Source organism: Gadus chalcogrammus, chromosome 11, assembly GCF_026213295.1.
Source record: "Gadus chalcogrammus isolate NIFS_2021 chromosome 11, NIFS_Gcha_1.0, whole genome shotgun sequence".
NCBI classification, from domain to species: Eukaryota; Metazoa; Chordata; class Actinopteri; order Gadiformes; family Gadidae; genus Gadus; species Gadus chalcogrammus.
Genome location: NC_079422.1, coordinates 24420595 through 24446749, shown reverse-complemented (window position 1 = coordinate 24446749; position 26155 = coordinate 24420595). Strand labels below are relative to the sequence as shown.

Here is a 26155-nt window from a genome sequence, read left to right as displayed (position 1 = left end):
CAAGGCCCTGCACCCAACGGTCGCACCCAAGGGCTTGCACCCAAGGCCCTGCACCCAAGGGCCTGCACCCAAGGGCCTGCACCCAAGGGCCTGCACCCAAGGGCCTGCACCCAGGGGGCCTACATCCAAGGCCCTGCATCCAAGGGCCTGCACCCAAGGGCCTCCACCCAGGGGGCCTGCACGATGGACCATCACCGAGGGGGGCCTGCACCCAGGGGCCTCCACCCCAGTGTCTAAGTCTGCGACTGTACCATCAGCCTGCTGCTGCCGCCGCTCCTCCTGCTGCTCCAGCCCCTGCTGCTCCTCCTGCCGCTCCAGCCCCTGCTGCTCCTCCTGCTGCTCCTCCTGCCGCTGCCGCTGCTGCCTCCGCTCCTCCACCCCCTGCTGCTGCCGCCGGACACTCTTACGCTTGGCGTAATCGTGGTCCACCGGTGTGGCCGTGTAAGGCGGTGATGTCAGACCTGGGGTGGCAGTGTGCGAGGGTACGGGCGGCGCGCCGGGGGCGCTGGCGGGGGCCCCGGCGCCCATCGTCGACGAACAGCGGGAGTCCTCGTCCATGACGGAGAGGGGCTTCTCCCTGGGGAGACGACCACACACACACACACACACACACACACACACACACACACACACACACACACACACACACACACACACACACACACACACACACACACACACACACACACACACACACACACACACACACACACACACACACACACACGTAAGAGGGAGGGAGGGAGGGAGGGGACCCGCGATTTTTATTTATTTTTTCAAGAAGCTATTTCAAGAAGCTACGATTGGTGGATGCTCCTGTTGCCGTAAGCCAGCTCACTTCTCATTGGTCCTGGGCATGCTGGGCATGCTCTTCTCCTCGCCCCTGGCGAAGGGGCCCATGGCCCCCTCCACCAGCACGCTGAAGAACAGCTGGTGGTCCGGGTCTGTGCCGCCGGCCTCCAGCAGCTTCAGGATGGTGGCGCTCATACGGAAGTACAACTGGTCGAGGGACATCGGGGAGAAGGGAGAGAGAGAGGGGGAGAGACATTGGGGATGAGAGAAGAGAGAGAGAAACAGACAGAAAGATATACAAAGAAAGAGATAAAGACAAAGAAAGAGAGAAACAGACAGAAAGATATACAAAGAAAGAGATAAAGACAAAGAAAGAGAAAGAAAGAGAAAGAGACAGAAAGATATATGAAAGAGATAAAGACAAAGAAAGAGAGAAGGAGAGATGAAGACAAAGAGATAAAAGAGAAAGAGATGCAAACAAAATGAAAGAGACGAATTCAAAGAGAAAGAGAGATAACTACAAGCAGAAAGTGAGACAAAGAAAGAGGCCTACAAAGAGAGAGATAAAGAGATAACAAGAGAGAGGGCGAGGTCGAGTGCGAGAGAGACAGAGACAGAGACAGAGACAGAGAGAGAGACAGAGAGAGATAGAGACAGAGACGGAGACGGAGACAGAGACAGAGAGAGAGACAGAGAGAGAGAGAGAGACAGAGACAGAGACACAGAGTGAGAGTGAGAGTGACAGAGACAGAGACAGAGACAGAGAGAGAGACAGAGAGAGAGAGAGAGAGACAGAGACAGAGACGGAGAGACAGAGACAGAGAGAGAGGGAGAGACAGAGACAGAGAGAGAGCGAGCGTACCTCCAGGGCCTCCATGGCCAGATCAGGGGGGTTGTGGTAGTGGATTTTGCGCGGGTACCTCGCGGCCTCCTCGTGCAAATAGTGCGCTGCCTGAAGAACCAAATGAAATGCATCATTAACACGTTACCATTATCCTCGCCGTTATTACCCCCACCCAAACAGCAACGACCTCGGGGGTCCGCCGTGTGTGCCGGCTCTCCCTCCTCCTAATTATTCTTCGTACCGGGGCTGATCCGTGACTAACGCCGCGTATTGTTCGGTAACACGGGGCAACCCGCGGGGGCGGGGTGAGTCGGAGGTCAGGCCTCCGTGTTTCCCTTTGTAGGTGGGTGATCCAACCGATGGCAGGAGAAATACACGAGGCACATATAGATCCTGATCTTACCCACCGACGCATGGCAGCGCTGATCCATAATGTAATTTATGAGTTTCGGTTGACCGAACACATTGTTTGGCTGTTCGTGTGCTGCTGAAAAAGCCCATAAGGTCAAAACTTGCGTCACTCTACCAAAAGTTTACCATTCACGTTTTTTTTCCTCACCGACGGACAATGTTAGTCCGTCATTGTGTCTCTGAAACTCTCAAAAAGTGAATTTCTAAATCCACTGCTTACTTTTCACAGAACGATCGATACACACACGCGCAGAGTTTAATGTGAGCCATGTGGAGATCTAGACCTTCTTGTAGAGCTGCAGGTACTCTTTGGGGGGCTGCTTGCGTTTCTCCGCCATCTTGCCCAGCATGTAGTGGATCAGCCACTCCTCCTCGTCGCTGTCCCCGTCGCACCGAGACGCCCCCTGGAAACACTGGAAGGCCGTCGCCAGCATGGAGTCCCTCCGGTCCTCCATCTGACACAGACACACACACACACACACACACACACACACACACACACACACACACACACACAGACACACACAGACACACACAGAGAGGAAGTGAGCCATCAAACACGGAGCATCGAATCAATCCGTTGCTACCGGACAGCCTTCCAAGACGAGGTGCTAGCCGAAGCGACAAGCGTGACAACATGACATATGTTCAGTGGACCGGACACCAAACTACCAGAGTACAAGACACTGGAGCCATCCAACCACACGTCCCTCTGAATTCCCCCTCGCATTTCTGCTCCAACCGAGACGATCAACCGATGACGGAAAATGTTTTGCCCTCGATAGGTTTGATTGCAAACAATCTGGCGGACAATAATTAGCAGGGTGGTATACGATCAAACTATTGAACGAGCCACACAAAAACATATCGCATGATCTGGACAAATCAAGATAAAAAATAAAAAATAAAAAAATAAAAAAATCTGTTTTCCGGTTCCAACCGGTTTCTCCCGGCCGTCTCCGCGCCTCACCTGCGTAACCACCTCCTGGGGCAGCTCCGTGCGCCACTGCTTGAGCTGGCGCGAGGCGAAGGAGTGCAGGGCGTAGGAGATGGTGCCGTACTCGATCCACAGCGACAGGTTGGACACGTCGATCTCTAGGGCCCGCCGGAAGCAGCCCAGCACGGCCTGGGCGTGCTTCCACACGGGGCCGTCGCTCTTCAGCTCGTTGGAGTTCAGCTTCTCCTGGATGCGGCTGGCCCGCGCCAGAGCCATGCCCGCCCACGAGTCGAACCTGTGCCGGGGGTCGAAGGGCACGCGTGAGGGGTGCATTCGACTTTGGATGGGCTGCACCACGGGACGTTGCTCTGGGGCTGAGGCTGACGTGTTTTTAGAGGATCATGAGTAGTGTTTGATGGTCGTGATTAAAAAATAATGATGTCTGATATTTAACATATTTAAATATTATGATGCATTATATTTCATTAGTTATGCATAAAATATGATATTGGATTATCATATTTTTTTAAAAGTGCATGATTTGAGACTACTAAATGTTGAGTGTGTGGTTGATCAGGTTTTCACCCAAAGAGGGCATTTTTATACGAATTTAGGACAAAAAATTATCTTTGACATTTGATAAAGATCATTTGACATTTTCCATCCATCGAGTTCAGACAGTGGTTTAACTCGCAAAGTTGTAATCGCTGAGATTTCCGTTGCGTTATCTATGGGTTAACCTTTGGCAATAATCTGCCATTTTTCACCAGAACACACATCCCTGCTGGTTACATTTATAACACTACCAATCGATATTATACTTCCCTCAGTGGGACATGACTCAAAACCAGTCGGTGATGGATAGTGAATAACAATTATTGACATGAAATGGTCGAGATCGCCACTTTAACTGAAGTCATATAAAAATAACACAAGGATTAAGACGAGGAAGAGAGACCATGAACCCCTTGCCCACCTGTCGGGACACACGCAGATGTCATGCATGTAGAACTTGATGGCCTTGGACTGCTCCTTGTTCTTGAAGTGGTAGTCGGCCAGCAGGTAGAACATCTCGTTGACGATTGGAGGTGCCGGGGCCCCGCCCTCAGGAAGACACGGCGCCTAGCGGATAAAACCATCGACCCGATGAATGAATGAACGGCCCGCAGCAGAACATCAATATCGCAATTGATGAAGAACAAGTCGATTCCAGGAGGAGGCGAGGATCGCACAGTGTGGTGTGGGGAGCCTCAGAGGGGCCCCAAACAAATTAGGGGACCCGGAGAGCGATGCTCGCAGAATAATCAGAGGAGGTGAATCACATCATCTGGAAGTGATCCAAAGCGAGGAAATACAGAAACATCAATACAGCCGCGATCGATAGGGTTTGATCTCAATTAGTTGCCACTCAGCTACAGCGTAGGAGACCGCGGAATCAGCAGCCCCTCGCAATTCTTAGAACCCCCAACCCCTTAAAAAAAAATAAGAATACGATGAAACAATGTCAACAAGTACGTTCTGAATCGGCGCCGCCAACTCATCAGGAGTGCGGTGAACCCCCCTCTCTCCGTCCCGCCCTCACCTTGGTGGCGGTGCCCTCGATGTAGGCCGCCACCTCGTCCATGGTGAGAGTGGGCGTGTCGCTGGGCGGGGCGATGCCGGAGAAGCGGCGCAGCAGGTTGGCCAACTCGGCCGACACCGTGCTGGTCTTGTAGCTGTCGAACTCGGGCAGCGTCTTGGGCTTGAAGTACTGGAACATGAAGAGGGCGTTGCTCCAGAGCAGCTCCACCTGAGGTGGGGGGGGGGGACGAGACCAGGGAGAGACCGGGGTTAAGAGCGCCTTCTGGCACCAGGGATGGGCGTCACAGGGTACCTTCACGATAACAATACGATACATGGCGATACCAATAATATCGCGATACAGCGATTCTGCAATAATCAATATACTGTCAGACAATCCTATAACGATACATCATGATACATGTCCCATCCCCAATAGGCACGATGGCGGAGGGCTTTAGCCGGTGCAGAACGCAGGGAAGCTGGCCCTGACAGGGGTGGGGCGGCCTGTAGCAATGTGTGTAGCTTACGCAAGGCACTGTGTAAGGCGTTTCTGGTCAGGAGAGTGTACTGGAGTGAGTGAGTGAGTGAGTGAGTGAGAGAGTGAGACACGAAACTCACTCAAAAACAGCACATTTTACACCGTTTTGTAGGCAACCTAAATGTTGTTTTCTTCAAGCCAGTTGTTCGTCACCTTCGTCACCCGATCATCGGTAACTGAAGTCAGACCTCACCCTTCCATGCTGATCCTTGTATCATTGCCCGCTGTGCGTTAACTACACTGTGACGGCAGGCTATATTGAGGGTTTAATCCATGCTCAAGTCAGTAATCAACTTTGAGCCAGACATAATTTCCTCTTATTGCAGTGCATCAGTATGGGGCTGACCTTCAAATCATACCCTCTAAAGAAACGTATAAAACGGCGCCATAAACCGATTTATGTATTTTTTTTATTGTGTGTTTTAAAAATAACTTCATTTCCTTTTGCAGTTTTTATGATATTGCAATGGCAGCAGCTCTGGTTTGTGAACAGCGCTTGGGTCTGGCTGCCCCCTAGTGGACAGATTAGTGTGTAACTATTACACACTTCAGGAGAGCTTGATGGAGTTTGCTTTATTTTTTTTTAATTAGTTTTTTGGCTGGCTTCACGCGTTTTCAACCGAGCCCTTTGATTAAAACATCTGCATCACATCACTGACAGTATTTTGGATTGCAGCAACGGTTGCATCAGAAAGATTACAAAAAAGCACTACTTTGAGTTAAGTGGCTTCAGAAGTCACAGCCAAAGAACACTCTGGCAAGGCGTGACTGTTCAGGAGTCTGTTCTTGGCTGAGCGGCTGAGTGAGTGAGATACAGTCAGACAGTCACCTAAAGGCACATTTCACATCGTTTTGGTCTCAACCCAAAATGTTAAAAATTACGTTTTGATAACGATTTTCAAGGCCAGTTATTTCTCAGTCAGATCTTTCTTACATTTGCCGCTGTGCGTTCATTGCACTGACAGGTGATAGACCGGAGATAGAAGATTTAATCCATGCTCAATTCAGTCAATCGACTGTGGGCTGGACATCATTTTCTCTTAGATCTCGACTTCTACTCCCTCTAGTTCTCAGAAAGTATTTAGCAAGTCATGTAGTTCAATGTGAATCTAAATTGAGTTTCTTTAAGACCATTCAGCCTGTTGCTCCGTGTGGCCGTTTCAACAATGGTCCATTTTCCCTTTACCCAATACAGACGATTGTTACGGAATGTTTTTTTCACCGGTCTGCTAGCAACGGACTGCCTATACCTAAATTAAAGTGTCCACTAGGGGGCATCCAAATACTATAAATAGATGATCCAAATCGACTGGTAGAAGTCTAATGTGCATCAAATGCAGATGAAACCCATATTATGAGGGGTCATTACTGCCAGCATTAGGCTGCTGTGCTTGCTGGAGGCCGGCTGCTGGAGGTCGCTCAGTCGGGTCTAATGAAGAGACGCCCGCGGCCACGGCCCCATTCAGGGTGAAGCCTGCCCGCTCGCCCAACGAGAAAGTGTGAACATGGATTTCACCCCAATTTGTTTCCGAATTAATGGGCTGAGTAACTTATTTGAACAGCAATTGCATTAATCGCATCTTCATAAAGATGCTGCTCCCACAGCATGTGATAAGAAAATGCGGAACTATAAAAGCTTAAACACAAAATTTTCATTTATTTAAGTTGACGGACGTCTACTTTGGATAAAAGTGGTAACCTTTTGGCCTTCCACATGCAGGCATGCTTGTGTGCCAGGGTATCTGCATTAAACACGCAGAGGTTTGATATTTATTGGTTTCTACAATCTAACAATCTAAGATCTATGCAAATTATATTTAAAACTTTTTCATGCCTTTTAAACTCTCCAGTTCTCTGTCACAATATGTCACCTTTAAGAATACCAGACTTTTGAATAGTTGTGAACCCTTTGGCATGAGTGAGTGAGTGAGTGATCGAGTGAGTGATCGAGTGATCGAGTGATCGAGTGATCGAGTGAGTGAGTGAGTGAGTGAGTGAGTGAGTGATCGAGTGAGTGAGTGAGTGAGTGAGTACCTGTGGAGAGGAGTGGTCCTCCAGGTAGCGAGCCTTGCTCTTCTTGCTGGGGTAACCATAGAGACAGAAGAAGCACTGCTCCAAGGCCATCTCCAGCTCCTCTTTGTAGGGATGGGCGTCGTCCTTCGACGAGGCCACAAGCTCCTTCTCCAGAACGCTGACCTGGATAAAAACACACACAAAAAAAAAACGTTCGGCCAATGTTTCTCCAGTCATACAACTGCACATTTCATTAATAGGGAGAAAATGTTATTCCACCCGAAATGATCAAAAAGGATCCTACTTTTTGCAACATTTGTAATAAACAAAATAAAGATTTTGTGAACTAAAGCAAAAATTGCTGGCCTACTCCCATCCTGTTCACATTAGCATCCAAACCTAGCGGCTCTCTCATTTCAAAACAGCAGCAAAAAAAAACACTTACACACTCCATTTGCACCTGACCTGCAGCCTCCATCATTAATTAATTCATTAATTAATTAATGAATGAATGAATTAATTAATTCATTCGTTCGTTCGTTCGTTCGTTCGTTCAGGCTTTGCACTCACAAAGAACTTGAGCAGCGCGCCGTCCGATGTGCAGCAGCCGGAGCGGCGGCCCAGGTACTCGTGCGCCGTGCTCAGCAGCATCAGAGACGACGGCAGCATGGGCGTGTCCGACTCGTCTGGAGGGGAGGGAGCAGACGGGGCCACCGGGTTACCATGGTGAACCAAGTCTACCAACGTGTTACCATGGTGAACCAAGTCTACCACCGGGGTTACCATGGTGAACCAAGTCTACCACCGGGTTACCATGGTGAACCAAGTCTACCACCGGGTTACCATGGTGAACCAAGCCTACCACCGGGTTAACATGGTGAACCAAGTCTACCACCGGGTTACCATGGTGAACCAAGTCTACCACCGGGTTACCATGGTGAACCATGACTACCACCGGGTTACCATGGTGTGACTACCACCGGGTTACCATGGTGAACCAAGTCTACCACCGGGTTACCATGGTGTGACTACCACCGGGTTACCATGGTGAACCAAGTCTACCACCGGGTTACCATGGTGTGACTACCACCGGGTCACCATGGTGAACCAAGTCTACCACCGGGTTACCATGGTGAACCAAGTCTACCACCGGGTTACCATGATTTGACTACCACCGGGTTACCATGGTGAACCAAGTCTACCACCGGGTTACCATGGTGAACCAAGTCTACCACCAGGTTACCATGGTGAACCAAGTCTACCACCGGATTACCATGGTGAACCAAGTCTACCACCGGGTTACCATGGTGAACCAAGCCTACCACCGGGTTAACATGGTGAACCAAGTCTACCACCGGGTTACCATGGTGAACCAAGTCTACCACCGGGTTACCATGGTGAACCATGACTACCACCGGGTTACCATGGTGAACCAAGTCTACCTCCGGGTTACCATGGTGAACCAAGTCTACCACCAGGTTACCATGGTGAACCAAGTCTACCACCGGGTTACCATGGTGAACCATGACTACCAACGGGTTACTATGGTGAAGCATGACTACCACCGGGTTACCATGGTGAACCAAGTCTACCAACGGGTTACCATGACTACCACCAAGCAGGCAGCGACCATCAGACAGAGACATGGTCAAAGAGGCACACAGGGGGACAGAGATAATGAGACACACGTAGAGAACAGACACACAGAGAGACTGAGAGACAATGAGACACACGTAGAGAACAGACACACAGAGAGACTGAGAGATAATGAGACACACAGAGAACAGACACACAGAGAGACAGAGAGATAATGAGACACACACAGAGAACAGACACACAAAGAGACAGAGAGATAATGAGACACACAGAGAACAGACACACAGAGAGACAGAGAGATAATGAGACACACAGAGAGAACAGACACACAGAGACACTGAGAGATAATGAGACACACAGAGAACAGACACACAGAGAGACAGAGAGATAATGAGACACACACACAGAGAACAGACACACAGAGAGACAGAGTGATAATGAGACACACAGAGAACAGACACACAGAGAGACAGAGAGATAATGAGACACACACAGAGAACAGACACACAGAGAGACAGAGAGAGACCAGAGTGAGCCACCATGTTAAAATTTTGACACCATGCGGGCAGCGACCATCAGACAACGAGAGAGTCGAAGAGACACACAGAAAGAACTGAGACAGAGAGGGAACACCCATGACCATCAGACCGAGACAATGAGAGAAGAGACACAGAGGGAAAGAGGAAAACGTAGAGACGGAGACAGGCAGGGAAAGAGACACGCACACAGAGCCACAGAGAAGGACAGAGACACGCACACATCAGAGATGGAATTAAACTTTTTTGCCCACCAGCCACTGTGGCAGGTAGAATTAAAAATCTATCAGCCACTCATCTTTTTTACCAGCCAGGTTCTACCAAGGAACTGAGTTGAAAACGTTAATAAAACAACATGCATGGCTACACCATCATCACACATGTTATTTACATGTGACTATGTGTCCACATACCTGGTAACTAACGTATGATAGTAAGCATTATTGGCCCTTAACACTAATATTCAGAAAAAACACTGCCTCTAAAGGCTATTGGCTTAAGCAATACAAGTAAAGGCATATACTTTATACCCTGAACTTTTAAACGTTGCAAACGTGCAAAAACATAATTATATATTTATGTGGCATTCAGTCCAATGCTGAAAATATATCTCTGGCATTAGGCCAATGCAGTGGTAAAGTGTGTAAAGTATGACCAAGTGTTTTTTTCTGTTCAATAGTCTAGATAGAACTTTATCAATCCCCTGTAGGAGAAATTTGTTAATGTTTGTCCCTATAAAACTAATGGTAAAAAAATAAATACTAAACACGACGGTAACTGAGTAAGTCAAACCGTCCAATCTGAAGGCTCTGCTTAACCACTCCCCCTACTCACTTCCACAAATGAAAAGCAAACAGAACTGAGTAGGGGAGGGCGTAGCCTAACTAGTTTGTAAACGACCCAGAGAAACGCAACGCAAATTCAATGTGAACATGTATGAGGCTTTAATATAATCCTGGACTATTGAAATTCCGCAAAACATTTTTTAAAAGTGTCTCAAAAAGAGGGCATGTCCGGGCGAAAGAGGACGTCTGGTTACCCTACGTACGGGAAACACATTTGATTCCTACCTGTAACACCTGTTAAATAGCGGTGGGCGCTATCCTGGTAATTTCTCTGTGTGAGAAATACGAAGTGTGGCGTGTGAGCGTGTGCATGGGTTGAATTCATGGGGCAAGCCCCAGGAATCCCCCACTTCCAGCTTCCATGGAAGAGAACCAAACGAATTCACACAAAAGCGTTCATGCAAATCTAGCATTAAAGGTTAATTTAAGGAAGTTCTCTACAGTCACACTGCAAATTATTGCACGCTAGTGAACTACTTTAAAAAAAAAAAATCGACATCGCGACCAGGCGACAAATGACTGGTGAGAACCTTCCTAAATTAACCTTTAATGCTGGATTTAATTATCAGAATTCGGATTTTATCCAAGTATTCTGACTTTATTATCAGAATGCTGAATTTTATCTCACAATTCAGACTTTATTAGACTATTTGATTTCTGAATTAAAATTCTTGTGATGAATAATCTACATTTGTACAGTCAATGTGCAGCACTTTAATTCCCGTCAACTTTTTTTTTCTAACACCAGCACTTCCACAACTATGCCCATGTTCCTGACTGCTATATACAAAACCATTTATAGCGCATCTATTTTTCGGCTGGGTAGTGATGGTCGCCCTAAATGCAGATATAATGTGGGCTCTGATTCTGAATGAATGCCGCTGCTGAACTGTGTGAATAAATGAAGGGAACTGAAATCTAAAGAAGACACGTGGTTTTGATGTACCGGTGAATTCCAGCTGAAAGTGGAACCTTGCTGCCATCATGGGAAATAATGTAGCCTAGGCCTATTGTAAGTAGCTTTCAATTCCTTGTTCTTTTGTTGAACATATCCCCCACTAGATTCCCCACCCCCACACCAATTTTGTCCTGTAGAAACCTATATGGTGGAAACAGATACGCCCTCTCAACCACAAAATGTTTGAGTCACTTCTATGGAAGTAAATCTGTGCCATCAGATTTTGAAAATAAAAAGCCAGTGAACTCTAAGCACTGAATATTTATGCATTGAAATAACGTATCTGGATTTGAATTGAACTCCTATTCAGCTTTATTTTTCAACGTTAAAAATTCAAAATCAAATATTCAACGTTAAAAAATTCAGCGCGGGGAAGTTGATTATGTTGAAATTCAAATTCAGATACGTTATTTCATTGCATAAATATTCAGTGCTTAGAATTCAATGGCTTTTTATTTTCAAAATCCGATGGCACAGATTTACTTCCATACACTTCTCCTTCGTCATGCTTAACTGATCATACCTCTCTCTAGTTGGTTACACAAATCTTACCATGGACACTCCTAGAACTCCTCTCAAATTTCAGCCAGCCAGACATTTCACGTCTGTTAATTTATGAATGGAATTCTGAACGTGTCCCGCCTCCGAAATAGCCTGGCTATAGCCATGCTGCCTTGCGCGCAATTTCATTTCTCGCTGCGAGGCAGCCTGGATTCCATGGATCCGATTTTTCTTAAGATAAGAGGAACAGAGAGCCAGAGACGGACAGAGAAAGCGACCCACATAGAAGTACAGAGAGCCGGTGACAGACAGAGCTACAGAGAAGGACAGAGAGCCAGAGACAGACAGAGCTACAGAGAGAAGGACAGAGAGCCGGTGACAGACAGAGCTACAGAGAAGGACAGAGAGCCAGAGACAGAGCTACAGAGAAGGACAGAGAGCCAGAGACAGAGCTACAGAGAAGGACAGAGAGCCAGAGACAGACAGAGCTACAGAGAAGGACAGAGAGCCAGAGACAGACAGAGCTACAGAGAAGGACAGAGAGCCAGAGACAGACAGAGCTACAGAGAAGGACAGAGAGCCAGAGACAGACAGAGCTACAGAGAAGGACAGAGAGCCAGAGACAGACAGAGCTACAGAGAAGGACATGAGCCAGAGACAGACAGAGCTAAAGAGAAGACCAGAGAGCAGGGGAGCCAGACAGACCTTCCTCGTCCCCCAGGGGGACGTGCTTCCTCAGCATGCAGTGGAAGGCGGCCTCCTCGTGCTTGATGAGGTGGTGCAGGAGGATCCAGGGCAACACCGAGGAGAAGAAGGGCTCCTTGGGGTCCTCTGGGATGTTCATGCTGAGGTCGATGAGCTACACCACCAGCAGGGACAATCAATCATTTGTTAGTTGCTCTGGTTATGTCTGGCTTTAAGAAAGAATACGATTGAATCCTGTAAGAATACAGATTTTTATCCGGTAGGGTTCTGAAGCATAACGACACAAAAGAAAATCTTGTTGTGCTTTTGTGTGTAGACATTAGGCAAGGCAAGGCAACTTTATTTATATAGCACTTTTCATACACAAGGCAGACTCAAAGTGCTTCACATATAAACATTGTCATACAATAAAATGAAATAATAGATAAGTAGAAGAAGGGCTAAAAAGCAATTAAAGCAATCAGTGGATGTAACTTTTTCAAATATATAAAAATGACACACAGCCACGCTGCCTTCCTGAGCACACAGCCGACCGGAGTCGATGCAGAAATTAGAGAATCGTCGTCGCATCAGGAATCGTTTTGAATTGAATCTGAACCCCAAGCACCGAATCGGGAGATCCCGAGAGACTCACATCCCGCCACATGTCGTAGGTGAACAAAAAACCCCTGTGTGTGTGTGTGTGTGTGTGTGTGTGTGTGTGTGTGTGTGTGTGTGTGTGTGTGTGTGTGTGTGTGTGTGTGTGTGTGTGTGTGTGTGTGTGTGTGTGTGTGTGTGTGTGTGTGTGTGTGTGTGTGTGTGTGTGTGTGTGTGTGTGTGTGTGTGTGTGTGTGTGTGCGCGCGCGCGCGTGCGTGCGTGCGTGTGTGCGCGCCCTCCATACCTGGATGAGGTTGTTGGCGAGGCGCGCCATGCTGGAGGAGCGCGGCACGTTGGCGAGCAGCGCGGCGTCCTCGGCGAAGCAGACCTCGATGGCGGCCAGCAGCTGGGTGATGACGGCCAGCCACTCCTCCCTGGCGGACGGCGAGGCGTCGGCGGCCGCCAGCTGCTGCAGGGCCTCGCTGAGGGACAGCTCCGCACACAGCAGACACTGCTGGAAGTCTCGGCTCTTCAGCAGGGAGTCCTGCCACACGGCGGGAGAGTGGGAGAGAGGGAGGGAGTGAGTGAGTGAGTGAGTGAGAGAGAGAGGTCACACACTCAAGCCACACGAGCAGAGCTTGTGAGGATCATGTCCCAACATTTACATTCAGCAGACGCTAAGTGCGTACATTAAGTGCCAGGCCAACACCACACAATAAGAGCGTACATTAAGTGCCAGGCCAACACCATACAATAAGAGCGTACATTAAGTGCCAGGCCAACACCACACAATAAGAGCGTACATTAAGTGCCAGGCCAACACCACACAATAAGAGCGTACATTAAGTGCCAGGCCAACACCATACAATAAGAGCGTACATTAAGTGCCAGGCCAACACCACACAGTAAGTCCCAACCTTCAGCAGCAGCAGCTGCACGGGCCTCTCCGGGGCGGAGGTGACCAGCTCCAGGGTCTTCCCGCGGCTGCCATACTGCAGGGTGGGCTGCAGCAGGCGCACCACTGAGTCGTAGTCGCCGGACTCGAAGAGCCGCTGGATCTCCTCCAGAGACTGACAGCGCTCCAGGGACTTCAGCCTCTTCTCGATCTTTCCACGGAGGAGGAGGAGGAGAGAGAGGGAGAGAGCCGCCAGGATGAGACAGGGATCGTGACGAGAGTTCCGACCTTGTCGACGTCATCATATGGTAAATGGACTGCATTTATCTAGCGCTTTTCTAACCAGTGGCCACTCAAAGCGCTTTACAATATTGCAAAACGTTCACCCATTCATGCACACATTCACCCATTCATGCACACCTTCACACACAGACGGCGGAGTCAACCATGCAAGGCGACAGCCAGCTCGTCGGGAGCAGCTAGGGTTAGGAGTCTGGCTCAGGGACACCTCGAAACTAGCACTCTTCGTGTTACCAGCCAACCCGCTCTACCTTCTGAGTCAGAGGCCACCCCTGCCATATGCCGCCCCGTCATCAAGATCAGTTCATAAAATGTACTTAGTGTGTTAAAAGTGCCAAGGCTGCAACGACAGAGATTAAAGTTACAGGTGCAATTAAAAAAAATTGCAGTCTTTTTTTTTTTTTTACGACACCCACCTCCTCGACAGAGATGACCGCGTCGGAGCGCAGGTTGGGCAGGGTGATGGTGTAGTGGCTCCCCTCGGGGCTGATGGCTTTGCCCTGCAGTAGACTCGTACACACGTCGTAGCTCTCCAGGCCCTGTTCCATGTCCCCCTGCAGGATCACAGCTAGAGTTGTTTAGATACCGATACCAGTATCAGCTGATTCCCCGATCGGGTATCGGCGAGTACGCAAGTTTATGCGCCGATCCCGTACCATCACAAGACAAGGTCAATTACTACACAGGCACAGAACATCACAACCACGTGCGGTGTTATGCTGCGTTCGTTAAGGGTCAGAGGCGGAAAGTCGGAACGGGAAACGCGACATCTCTGACCTACGCGTGTTCAGGCTACCAAGTCGGAAGAACATGGATGCTACAAGAATACAAATGTATTATTATAATGATGGATTATAAATGTAAATCCCCCTTCCCCATAACAAGCAGGATACCTCACCTGGAGGGCCAGGAAGCGCGCCTTGAGCCAGTGGACGCGCACCATGACATCCAGCCAGGCCTCGCCAAACAGATCCATCTGGGAGGCGCCCAGGGCCAGCACAAACAGATCCTTCTGGAAGTACGGCCCAGGGAACTCTGCGTCTTCCGCCTCTCCGTTCGGCCCCATGCCGCTCCACCGTGGAGACACTGAGCGGGCAGAGGATCAGAATCAAGAGTACACAGGAGTACAATTCATATTAGGCTTGGTTCCTCAACAGCCACATAGCAGCAACAATACAGGATAAAGAAAATAAAGATAAGTGAAAACTAAAAGATCGAAAAATAATTACAAATGAGTAGTAGCATTAATCACAATAATAAATTATAATAATAAAATAAATATATTAATAAATAGGAAAGAAATTAAGAAAACAACAGTTTTCCCGCCTTCCAAAATGGTGATTTCCCCAGGTTAACACAACCCAACCTACCGGTCTTCCCTTTGGTGTGGGACCATTGCTCCTGTTGTAGCTCCATACCCGCTAAGCTCATGTCCAACATTTCCTGCATCCAGACCGGGAAATAATAACATAACATTATGATTATAATTAGTACTGTCAAGCGATTAAAATATTTAATCGCGATTAATCGCATTAATGCCATAGTTAACTCACGATGAATCGCGATTAACCGCAAATCTTTTTTCTATGCTATATATCCCTTGATTTCTTTGTCCCATTAATTGTTCTCATTTTAATGCTCTTATCAACATGGAGAAGTGCATTGGCTTGCCTTGTGCAAATGTTTTTTTATTGATAACAACATTGGCATATACTGATCAAAACAGGACGATACAAAAAAAAGCCTATAGTGCAATTAAACGATGAACATCCAAACATACTACCTTGAACATAACAGTCAGGCTACTGCTTCTTTGTTTTGAGCCAAAAAATAAAATTAAAATTAAAATTAAATAATAAGTTGCGTTAATCGCGCGATAAAAAAATTAACGCTGTTAAAATTGGTTTCCGTTAACGCCGTTAATAACACGTTTAACTGACAGCACTAATTATATCCAAAATAAATATTGAGACACGATTGAGACCACTAAAACCCTGCATGAACCAGCAGCCTACCTGGAGGACCTAATTATTTTCTGCCCTTGCCCTTTCAATACCAAACGTTAGAAAGAAATGGGCAGTAAACAGAGCGTTCTCCTGTCTAGCGCCGTCTGTGGAAGAGGCTGCCCCCTGTAATCAGTGAAGCTGCCTCTGCTGAGAAATTCAAATGCAAACTTAAAACCTTCCTCTACACTTTAGTTTGGCTCCTTGGGGTCCACCGGCCTGCACCTCATACCCAGGGCAAGACTTTCCCAATATATTTTTTATTTCTTCATTTTCTTTTCCGTATGTATTTCATTACTTCGTTTAATTGTAAGTTTGTTTTAGCTTTCTGCTAAATCTTGAATACATTGCACTTGCTACAAAGCATTTCTTTAACTTTGCCTTACTTTTCTTTTACTTATCTATTTAATATTATTATTTCATTTCATTGTACGAAGATGTTTCCATGTGAGGCACTTTGAGTCTGCCTCGTGTGAAAAGTGCTATATAAATAAAGCTGCTTGCCTACCTTATTTGATTAATATTTGCTTACATAACTACTATGCAAAAGTCAATTACAGCACCTTTTGCACTGCTTACCATCCATGTAAACAGAAGGTAAGCATTTTCTCTTGCCCTTTGGGGGGCTCGGGTTAGGGGGGTGTCATCAATATTCGGCCTGTAAAGCCCTCTAAGACTCAAGCTGCGTTCACACCGCCGCGCGGCAACTCGCGCACAGATTTTGCCCTACCGCTCAGCTTTCCCCGGGTTGAAACTTTCGGCGGCAGCGGCAAAAAACGCCTGGCCCTTTCACATCGCCGCGAGGAACCCTCTAGCAGCGGGGCGGTTATCAGGGTAGTTGCTGCGCGTTGGTGTGCAAGCAGCTTAACTGCGATTAAGCGCTACACTAATCAAATTCATTTAACATTCCCATTCCCAAGTAACACATCCGCTAAACCCCCGGCCCCGGGCCCGGGCCCTTACCCGGATGTGCTGGTTGCTGCAGTCCCGGAGCAGCGGGTTGGGCAGGCCCCCGCTGTGCCTCCGCCAGGTCTGGTGGACCTGGAGGACCACGGGGGCCATGCCCCGGGGCCAGGCCTCCAGGTACTTCTGCCCCACGGCCTTCAGGTAGCGCAGCATCAGGTCCAGCACCCCCCCGTTGCTCATGCTGGAGAGGAGGAACTTGTGGACGTCGTCTTGCTCTGGAGGGGATCGTCAGAGGCGTGTTCAACGGATTAGGAGGGACGACGTGTTCAAGACATTTTTTGTGATGGAAAAGATGACCTACTTTCTTTGAGAGTCAAAGAGAACACTTTTGAAAAGTTCTGGGAAGAATTTAACATTCATAAGAGTTGTGACACCAAACCACTTTTGCTTTGAAATGAAATAGATTATTATGCAACTAATGCTGTAAATTGTACAAGGAACCCTCGAACCTGGGGCATGATTAAAAATCGTAATGATCAATCGCTAAAAGAGAACCCTTATGAAAAGTTCTGGGCAAATTTTAACATTTATAAGCGTCGTGACACGGAATGAATGCCCAATCCGAAAACTTTAGATTGAACATTGAGATACTACCACTCAACTATTATATGCTTTAATATTTTAGGTTGATCTTTTTTGCTCTATTACTTTGTGTTTTTCTTATTTCAATAATGTTGTTGAGCTGTTCTGTTCAAAAACTTAGTGAAAACTCAATAAAAATGCAAGTTAAAAAGCAAGAAGTGCCGTAATGAGGCTGGCGCGCTTTGGAAATGCATCCTCGTTGCGGTTGACCGGCCGCATACCGGATTCCATGTACTCGATGAGATCCGCCGTTGACAGGCCGTTGCCGTGGAGAAGCTGGGCGTCGGCCTGCGCGTCGCTCTGGGTCTCCATGTTGCTCAGGCTCTCGTCGTCGTCCTCGGGGTCGAACTTCCGGAGCCTGGAGGATGAACCCGGAAGAGGCGGCGTGGGGGTGAGGACGGGAATAGGGCTCGGCAACGCCACTGACTTACCAGAACGATTAGATCCCGATTCACAAGGTCCGGAATCAATTTAATCTTCAATTCGATTCAATATCGATTCGGTTAGGGATATTTTCAGTTACAATACCAATTTTGCTTGGATATTAAATCGATTCTTATGTAACTAATGCTGCAAATTGTACAAGAAACCCTCTAACCTGGGGCATTATGACAAATGATATTATTCAAATCGATAGACACTTCCAAGGAATATCTATTTTAATCAGGAAGTTGATTGTTAGAGCCCAGCCCTACACATAGCTCCAGAGACCCAGCCCCCACTACCATGTCCCCAGCCCCGGGGCCCAGCCCCTACCTCGAGGGCAGGTACTTGAAGAGCAGCTCCTGGAAGTCGATCTTCTCCTCCTTCTTGCACTTGGTGTTGCGGACGCGCGCCGACCGCCGCTTTGCCGTCTCGCCGCTGTCCTCGATGGTGCGCTTCCTCTTGGGGGGTTTCTTCGCCTTGTCCGCCAGGGAGGGCTCCATGGCTGTGAGGGATCAACAGGGTGTGGGTTCGTTGTCAGCATGCAGCATGTAGTGGTTTTTAGCACTTAAAATAATAGCTGTGTAACATCTTATCCTATCTATCTTTGTTTCTTACGGGGAATGGGTTAACCTAGTGATGGTTAGTGCTTGGCACTCGGTTCTATGAACAGCCTTACTGTACCGACAGCGATATATTGTTGTTTCTCTTTCTTCTAACAATTGTACTTATTGTGAGTTGCTTTGAATAAAAGCGTCTGCTAAATGCCCTACATGTAAATGTAAATGTAGGCCTGTATGTCATTAAAGAGCACCTATTATGCTTTTTCGACTTTTATGACCTATAAACGTTGTTATAATGATTTATAGTCATGTTTAACCATACTTAAGTGTCAAATAATGACGTACATGCATTTAGACGTGTTCCCTTTTAGACGAAGCCGAGTGTTGCCAGAGAACGCTGAAAGCGCCCAGATGGGAGGAAGAGTTTCCCGAAAATCTACATTGTTTTTTGTGCTGTGATTCGTGTCAGGTTGCTCAATAGGAGTCATCAATAAGAAACGAAGACCAGAAAAGTAGCATAATAGGAGATCTTTAAGCATGTATCTGCAGAGCGAGTTCAACACAAACTCGAACCTGGAGGGGTGGTGGCCACGGCGGCGGTGGTGGTGACCTCCACAGTGGCGTGGCTGGGGGTCGGCTCCGGCACCGAGCAGGGCGGGGCCAGAGGGGCCAGAGGGGCCAGAGGGGCCAACGAGGCCAGGGCCGGTTGGGCCGTGGCGGGCATCTCCGGCAGAGCCACGGAGGGCAGGGAGGAGCTGGGGCTGCTGGGAACGGTGCTCTGGCCGGGGGCCACGGTGCTCAGGCCGGGGGCCACGGCACTCTGGCCGGGGGCCACGGTGCTCAGGCCGGGGGCCACGGTGCTCAGGCCGGGGGCCACGGGGCTGCAGGGCCGAGGCCGCTTCTGGAGGCAGTCGGGGTCGCGGTACTCCGACAGGTCCACCCGGCGACCCAGGCTGGGCTGTGGCGGTTCACACGTGGTCTGGTGCCGGTACATCGCGAGGAGGCACTCGCCCAGGTTCTTCCACCTGAAGCCAGACAGAATGCAGTCGAACGGGGGTTGCCGCGGTGTGGACATTTTCACACTGAGTAATACACTGAGGGTCAACACCGGTATTACCGAGTATAAACGGTATGAACTTTGAAACTAGGTCAACCGCCATCTTCTCCGTCAACTCTCCTCTCACACTCGGTGACAGCGTGCCAATTCTCGGTGAAAGCGTCTTATAACGTTCTATATACAGCATAATAGTATAATATAATTTTATAGACAATATCACGGCCAACAGCTCTGTGCGCCTCCGGATGGCCGTAGCGCGGGGAGCTCTCGTAGGGATTGGGCTTCGCGGGGTTTGTTTACCGGCGTTGCTATGGTTACCGGTCTTGTGTGTTCCAACGGTTTATTAGGTAGCCTATCTATTATTATATCCATCGGTTATTATGACATTTTTATTTTCGTAATTCTAATTATATTATTAATTTCTACAGAAATTTATTTTTATTACTGAAAAAAAAAAAAAAAAAAAAAACTGTTGCTGGTGTTGCACAGAGTATTCGGTGTTGTCCTCAACACCGGTAGCACCGGTAATACCGTATCCCGCGGCAACCCTAATTCGAACTGGACAATCCGGCATTGAAAATAGATGGTTGCTGATGGGTGCATAGAGGGGGGACTCACGAGAAGCAGTTTATGGGCTGGACGAGGAGCAGGTCAGGCTTCGGCTCCCGGTGGGACAGGGCCTGTCTACGCTTCCGTAGCTCCAGGGCCTCCTGCACCAGAGAGAGGCTCTCCTCCTCCTCCACCGATACGTAGTGGACAGACATGTCACTGCACGCAAACAAGAGAAAATAGTAAGCGCAATAGAAACGGGGTATTTTGAAAGAGGAGAAGGAAGTGAACGTTAAAAGGAAAAACTAAAATGCATGCTCTTCACCATTTGGTGAACATCTGCATGGTGTCCCTCTTCAGACAGGGCTGCTCCTCAAAGATCTTCTCCTTCAGCACCAAGCCTTTAGTGTAGCAGTGGTCCTTCTCCAGGGCTTTGGAGATGAAATACAGACAATCTGCAGCCATCCAGACGAATACAAACACGGAAACAAAAAGATGGGGCATTTTGAGTGACGTCAACTGGAAACAAGATAAGGTTATTTTGTTGAAGTAAAGGAACGGCTGCATATGGAGTTATAGTACAGATTATTACAAAAATGTAACCCTACTTTTCTACAGCTGTCGACCAGAAATATGACCACGATTAAAGACGCATTGTGTAACATTGCTAAAATGACCTGGACATACCAAGTCAATGCTGATCAATAGTGTCTTCAATAAAATCACATCCTATAACTGATATATTCTACAAATTTAAAAAGTCTGGCCAGCCTGTACCTCTCTCAGTGGAAAGAACACTTGTTGAGTTTTTTATTCTGAAATTCTCCCGCCTACTAACTTGGAGGGGTTTCAATCGTACACATTGCGTCTTAAATACAAGATAATGAATTACGTGTGACCCTAGTTTTGGTATCAAAATGGAGAAAGGTCACTACCACATCGTCTCCTTGAGTTTTTTTTTTCAAACATTTCTCTTTAAAGAACGCGTGGGTCCAACCAGACTCACAGGTGTAGTCGCTGAGCGTGTACAGCATGGTGATGAGGTTGTCCAGGCAGGGCCAGTGGTCCGGGTTGCAGTGAAGGCCCTCCTCGAAGGCATGACGCGCCAGGGGGATGCGCACCAGCTGCACGGCCACCTGCCCGATCTTGTACCACATGTTGACGTCGGTGGAGTCCAGCATCACGGCCTGGAAGAGGACGGCGACAGGAAGAGAGACGGGGATTCATCTCAAAGGCAAAGGAGCTTTGTTGGACCAGACCCGTAACAGGTTGTATTTAAACCAAAATACATGTTTATTATACCTCCAGGTAAAACTCCATAGCCGTCTCCAGATCGTCCCGCAAAGCAGTCAGGCTGGCCAGGTTTTTAAAGGTGGAGTACTTCAGCATCAGCCCAGGATGCTTGGTCCCCAACCGCTGGTCCTCCGAGGGCTTGGCCTGAAATATTCACAGTTAATGGTTTCATAAATGTAACAAAAATAACCTAAAGCTTGAACTAAACTTAGCAGAGGTACACATTACAATGAGGAGAGAATGATTGATGGCTGCATTTAGCTCCGGCAGACTTCTCATAGATCATAGATTTTTATTTCCTCTTAGCAGAAGTGCACCAGAACAGGGAGTAATAATACCTCTTTAAGTAACGGTGTCTTGAGGAGCTCATGATATGCTTTGGCAGACTCGTCAAACTTGTCGTGCTTCTGAAGATCTAAAGCTTTGTGGTACAAAGAAAACGCTTCGGCTTCCTGCAAAGAACAGAAAGAAAAAAAGATTCACGTGGGTTTCATGGAAGTCGTATACTTAGTATAAAAGTAATTGATTGGGTTGCACATATTCTTTATACCTGCGCCTCCTTCGTTTGACTCTTGCGACTTCTCTGGGGGTCTTGTGACTCATCAGCCGCTGTCGAGGCTGCATTTAATGCTGCTATTCGAATCTGGAAACGGATAGGAGGGGGGGGAGAAAATGACAGATAAGCACATAGAAGACAAGCGTATTGTAGGTTTGCCCTCATGGAATTGCTGAATGCTTTAAAATCAAGCAGGATAGCTGAGTAAAAGATCTTACCATTTTGATAACAGTGAAACTGAGCTTCAAACTCTAACTGCAGTGGCTTTTCATTCATGCTGCAGAAACATAAGAGACAGTGAATGAATGAATGAATTAATTAATATTTGGGAGTAGGGCGTGGCAGTGTTGCAACATGGAAACAGCAGCTCTGATCAACACCAGTCAGCCAGAAAAGGGAAGGTTAACAGCAGACCTAGTGTCAGTTTCGCTGACTCTGGACTCTTTTGCTGTCAATGTCTTCCCTCCGTGTCCTGCTTATCCTTAGCTTTTGGATTGTATTCAGGGAAGTGTCTGGCCACATAACGGTGATTACATCCCAGTGCCGACATGATCTTGAATAGCGCCAAAACGATGACACTTTTAAGTTATTGACAATGCATCGGGGACGATCACACATACAATTGCAGCTGCAGACTCCTGCAGCATAGTCTTACTCATATACTCATATAGTTGCATGGGTGTGGGGGAGCAGCCCCTGTGATCCCTGCAGAATCTGAGAAAGATAGTCTTGACCACTTGGCCATTAACAATAAAATACTTCGACCTAATATCTGATAACCCGGTTAGCGATCTAGGCCGACAGAGCTAACGTTAGCCTCCCTGGGTGAGCATCCCCGGTGAGCCTGAAGGTCTTACCGGTCACCTCCACGGTCGCTGCATGGGTTCAGTGCGACTCTGATTGTGGAGCAAACTGCGGATACCGACGTGATTATATGGCGGAATGGGCCCAAATGACTGGTGTAAACTTTACCGAGCCATCCTTTGTTGTTGTGAGCGTTAGTATTCTACGTCACAGCATCACAGCCGCAGCATGTCCCCTTGGCCACTCCTTGATTTAGCAACCCGTCGTCCTATTGGTTGATAGTGTCGCGGCTTTCTTTTTGTCCAATGAGACATCGCGATGTTTTGGGGGTGGGGAGACCACACACCTTGCACCCAGCATTGGAACCATCCCATACAATATGAAACACAGGGAGTTTGCCTTATCAGATTGTGATTCTTACTGCTTTTTTCAAAGTGGATTGTATTACCAGAGCCTAATAAGTTAAAACTTATTAGGGCATTTAGTTTGGATCTTTTTTTTTCCTGTATTTACTACCACTCTTTGTTTTAAAGCAATGTACACATTCACTGTCAAAGTTACTTCATAGATAACTACAATGTTATTATGTTATGATGCCAAGTACAATGTTGTCTGTCCATCCTGCGGTGTCCACACAAGTTGTGGACAGACAGCAACGAGTGGCCACGCCTTTATTGCAATATGGAATGGTCAATAACTGGTAAATCAAGGATAATAACTGCAAGATCTTTGATACGCTGCAGTCACGTCCACAGCCAATAAAAATGCATTCTGCAGCACCAGAAGAATACATAAAAATAATGTCAATTCATGGAGATGTATAAATATGTAGTCGTAGTGTGACAGTGTGTTCCCTGACTTATTCTCTTTTACACCGAATTCAACTGCCAACTCCACAGAGCCTCAAACCACAGCAATCGCATCACGATAACACTCCTCCCAGGGCTGTCCATACCGCCCGAGCGTTGTCCTCACTGACCCTGTCCATTGCAGTGCGTTCTCCCCGCCTCCCTCGATGCTGAGACTGGCTGGTCGGTAACATCATTATCGATTCCCTCAGTCAGCATGCCTGCAGAAAAAAAAAAGAAAAAAGAATCTCCTGCGGGGTGGGGTGCGGTGGGGAGCCTGCGTCACAGTCATCACCGGCCCCTATAAAAGCAGCCGGGACGCTGCTACCCCTGTACACTCGTCCTGGCTACCTCCACTCAGAGCAGCCATGACTTCCTTTGGCTATGACTCCTACATGCCGTCCTCCTACAAGAGGAAAACGGTGATCCGCAGCGGCGGATACGGCGGCGGCGGATACAGCGGCGGAAGCAGCGGCGGCGGCGGCGGGATCGTATCCAGGACCATGTACTCTAGCCACGCCGCAGCGCCCACCTACGGCTCCTCCGCCCGCCGGGTGTACCCCTCTCACAGCCGCACCACCCAGTACTCGGCTCCCATGTACTCCTCCACCTCGGCCGCCGAGCTGAGCATCAGCCAGGCGGCGCAGGTCAGCACCGAGTTCAAGACCCTGAGGACCGAGGAGAAGGCCCAGCTGCAGGACCTCAACGACCGCTTCGCCAGCTTCATCGAGCGGGTGCACGAGCTGGAGCAGCAGAAGAAGCTGCTGGAGACGGAGCTGCTGGTGCTGAGACAGAGGCACACGGAGCCCTCCAACCTGGCCGGCCTGTACGAGCAGGAGCTGCGCCAGCTCCGGGCCGCGGTGGAGGAGGCCAGCCACGAGAAGCAGGCGGCGCAGAACCACCGGGACCAGATGGACGACGTGCTCGGCAACCTGCAGGGCCGCTACGAGCAGGAGGTGATCGCCAGGGAGGACGCCGAGGGCCGGCTCGTGGACGCCAGGAAGGTCTCCGACGAGGCGGGCCTGGCCCGGGCGGAGCACGAGAAGAGGGTCGGGACCCTGTTGGACGAGCTGGCCTTCCTGAAGCGCCTGCACGAGAGCGAGATCTCAGAGCTGCAGTCCCAGGTGCAGTACAGCGCCCAGGTGTCGGTGGAGATGGAGGTGGTCAAGCCGGACCTCTCCGCCTCCCTGCGGGACGTCCGCGTCCAGTACGAGAAGCTGGCCCAGCGCAACCTCCAGTCGGCCGAAGAGTGGTTCTGCACCAAGATGAACGTGATGACGGTCGACTCGGCCCGCAACACGGACCACGCCCGCTCCGCCAAGGACGAGGTCCAGCAGTACCGCCGACAGATCAAAGCCAGAGAGCTGGAGATCGACGCCTGCCGTGAGATGAACCAGGCTCTGGAGGGCCAGCTGCAGGAAGTACAGGACAACCAGAGCAACGAGGTCACAGAACTGCAGGTTGGAGATTGACATAAAACATCAACACTTTCTGCTTTGGTTGCACTTGACTAATTTACGATTGTTGCACTGGATTTCCTCTTTTCAATTGTTTATGAGTAAATGTTTCTTATACTGCTGTGTTGCTGTATTATTCTTCTGCAGGTCTCAATCGTTCAACTGGAGGATGAGCTGAGGCAGAACAAGAATGACATGGCTCGTTACTTGAAAGAATACCAGGACCTCCTGAACGTTAAGATGGCTTTGGACATCGAGATTGCCGCCTACAGGTCAGCTGTTTACCTGAAAGATAATTAAATTCCCCGTTGTAACAGTATACGCCATCCCAACGAGGGAATTCTGCATTTATCGTTCGTAAATTTTTCTCTCTATTTTGCTTTTCCTAGGCAGCTGCTTGAAGGGGAAGAGAACCGCCTTAGCGCACCGTCCGTGTCCCACTACTCCCAGAGCATGTACTCCTCCATGTCCTCTGGCTACCCCCAGTATCAGATGCAGAGTCAGCTGAGCTCCGCAGCCCCCCACCTCCACAGCTATCGCCTGGGATCAGCACTCGTCAAGGAGGAGATCATCTCAGCCAGCCACGCCCAGCAGGCAGAAGCCACTCGAGAGGAGGATCAGGAAGAAGAGGAGGAAGAGGAAGAGCAGACCGAGGTAGAAGAAGCGGAAGAAGACGCAGAAGAGGAAGTCGAGGAGGCTCAGGGCGAAGAAGAGGCTGAGTCAGAAAAGGACCAGGAAGAGAAGGAAGAAGACGCCGAGGAAGAGGAAGGAGAAGCAGCAGAAGAGGGTGAAGGAGACGCAGAGGCAGAAGGTGAAGAGGAAGGCGGAGACGCCGAGGCAGAAGCTGAGGAAGAAGGAGAAGCTGAGGGAGAAGGCGACAAGGAAGGAGCCGAAGAGGAAGGAGAAGGTGATGAGAAGGCTGCAGAGGGAGATGCCGAAGGAGAGGCAGCAGGTAAGTGTGTCGATGTTATTCAATCTAATGATGTCTCGTTGTTTGCTATGTTATCTCCTTTTTGCAGAGCTTATCGTGATAGACTTTTGTT

General features: G+C 48.6%; 2 protein-coding genes across 2 annotated transcripts in view; one reads left to right on the top strand and one right to left on the bottom strand.

Moving 5' to 3' along the window:
- The window catches only part of cabin1 (calcineurin binding protein 1), a 53931-nt gene extending 30903 nt beyond the window's left edge, over window positions 1–23028 (bottom strand). The window contains exons 1-27 of the mRNA XM_056602844.1: window positions 22861–23028; window positions 22222–22280; window positions 21998–22090; window positions 21786–21899; window positions 21457–21591; window positions 21161–21341; window positions 20480–20609; window positions 20224–20373; window positions 19122–19573; window positions 18319–18490; window positions 17784–17920; window positions 16978–17195; window positions 15382–15454; window positions 14910–15097; window positions 14428–14565; window positions 13734–13922; window positions 13121–13360; window positions 12240–12393; window positions 7669–7784; window positions 7120–7281; window positions 4567–4773; window positions 3961–4106; window positions 3018–3279; window positions 2332–2502; window positions 1655–1744; window positions 839–999; window positions 252–577 (exon numbers count right to left, since the gene is read on the bottom strand). Coding sequence (XP_056458819.1) covers window positions 252–577; window positions 839–999; window positions 1655–1744; window positions 2332–2502; window positions 3018–3279; window positions 3961–4106; window positions 4567–4773; window positions 7120–7281; window positions 7669–7784; window positions 12240–12393; window positions 13121–13360; window positions 13734–13922; window positions 14428–14565; window positions 14910–15097; window positions 15382–15454; window positions 16978–17195; window positions 17784–17920; window positions 18319–18490; window positions 19122–19573; window positions 20224–20373; window positions 20480–20609; window positions 21161–21341; window positions 21457–21591; window positions 21786–21899; window positions 21998–22090; window positions 22222–22224 — 4408 coding nt within the window. The 5' untranslated portion in view covers window positions 22225–22280; window positions 22861–23028. The remainder of the gene's footprint in view (window positions 1–251; window positions 578–838; window positions 1000–1654; window positions 1745–2331; window positions 2503–3017; window positions 3280–3960; window positions 4107–4566; window positions 4774–7119; window positions 7282–7668; window positions 7785–12239; window positions 12394–13120; window positions 13361–13733; window positions 13923–14427; window positions 14566–14909; window positions 15098–15381; window positions 15455–16977; window positions 17196–17783; window positions 17921–18318; window positions 18491–19121; window positions 19574–20223; window positions 20374–20479; window positions 20610–21160; window positions 21342–21456; window positions 21592–21785; window positions 21900–21997; window positions 22091–22221; window positions 22281–22860) is intronic.
- Window positions 23029–24012: 984 nt separating this feature from the next.
- neflb (neurofilament light chain b) overlaps window positions 24013–26155 on the top strand; it is a 2720-nt gene continuing 577 nt past the window's right edge. Inside the window, exons 1-3 of the mRNA XM_056602578.1 lie at window positions 24013–25115; window positions 25260–25384; window positions 25502–26064. Coding sequence (XP_056458553.1) covers window positions 24024–25115; window positions 25260–25384; window positions 25502–26064 — 1780 coding nt within the window. The 5' untranslated portion in view covers window positions 24013–24023. The remainder of the gene's footprint in view (window positions 25116–25259; window positions 25385–25501; window positions 26065–26155) is intronic.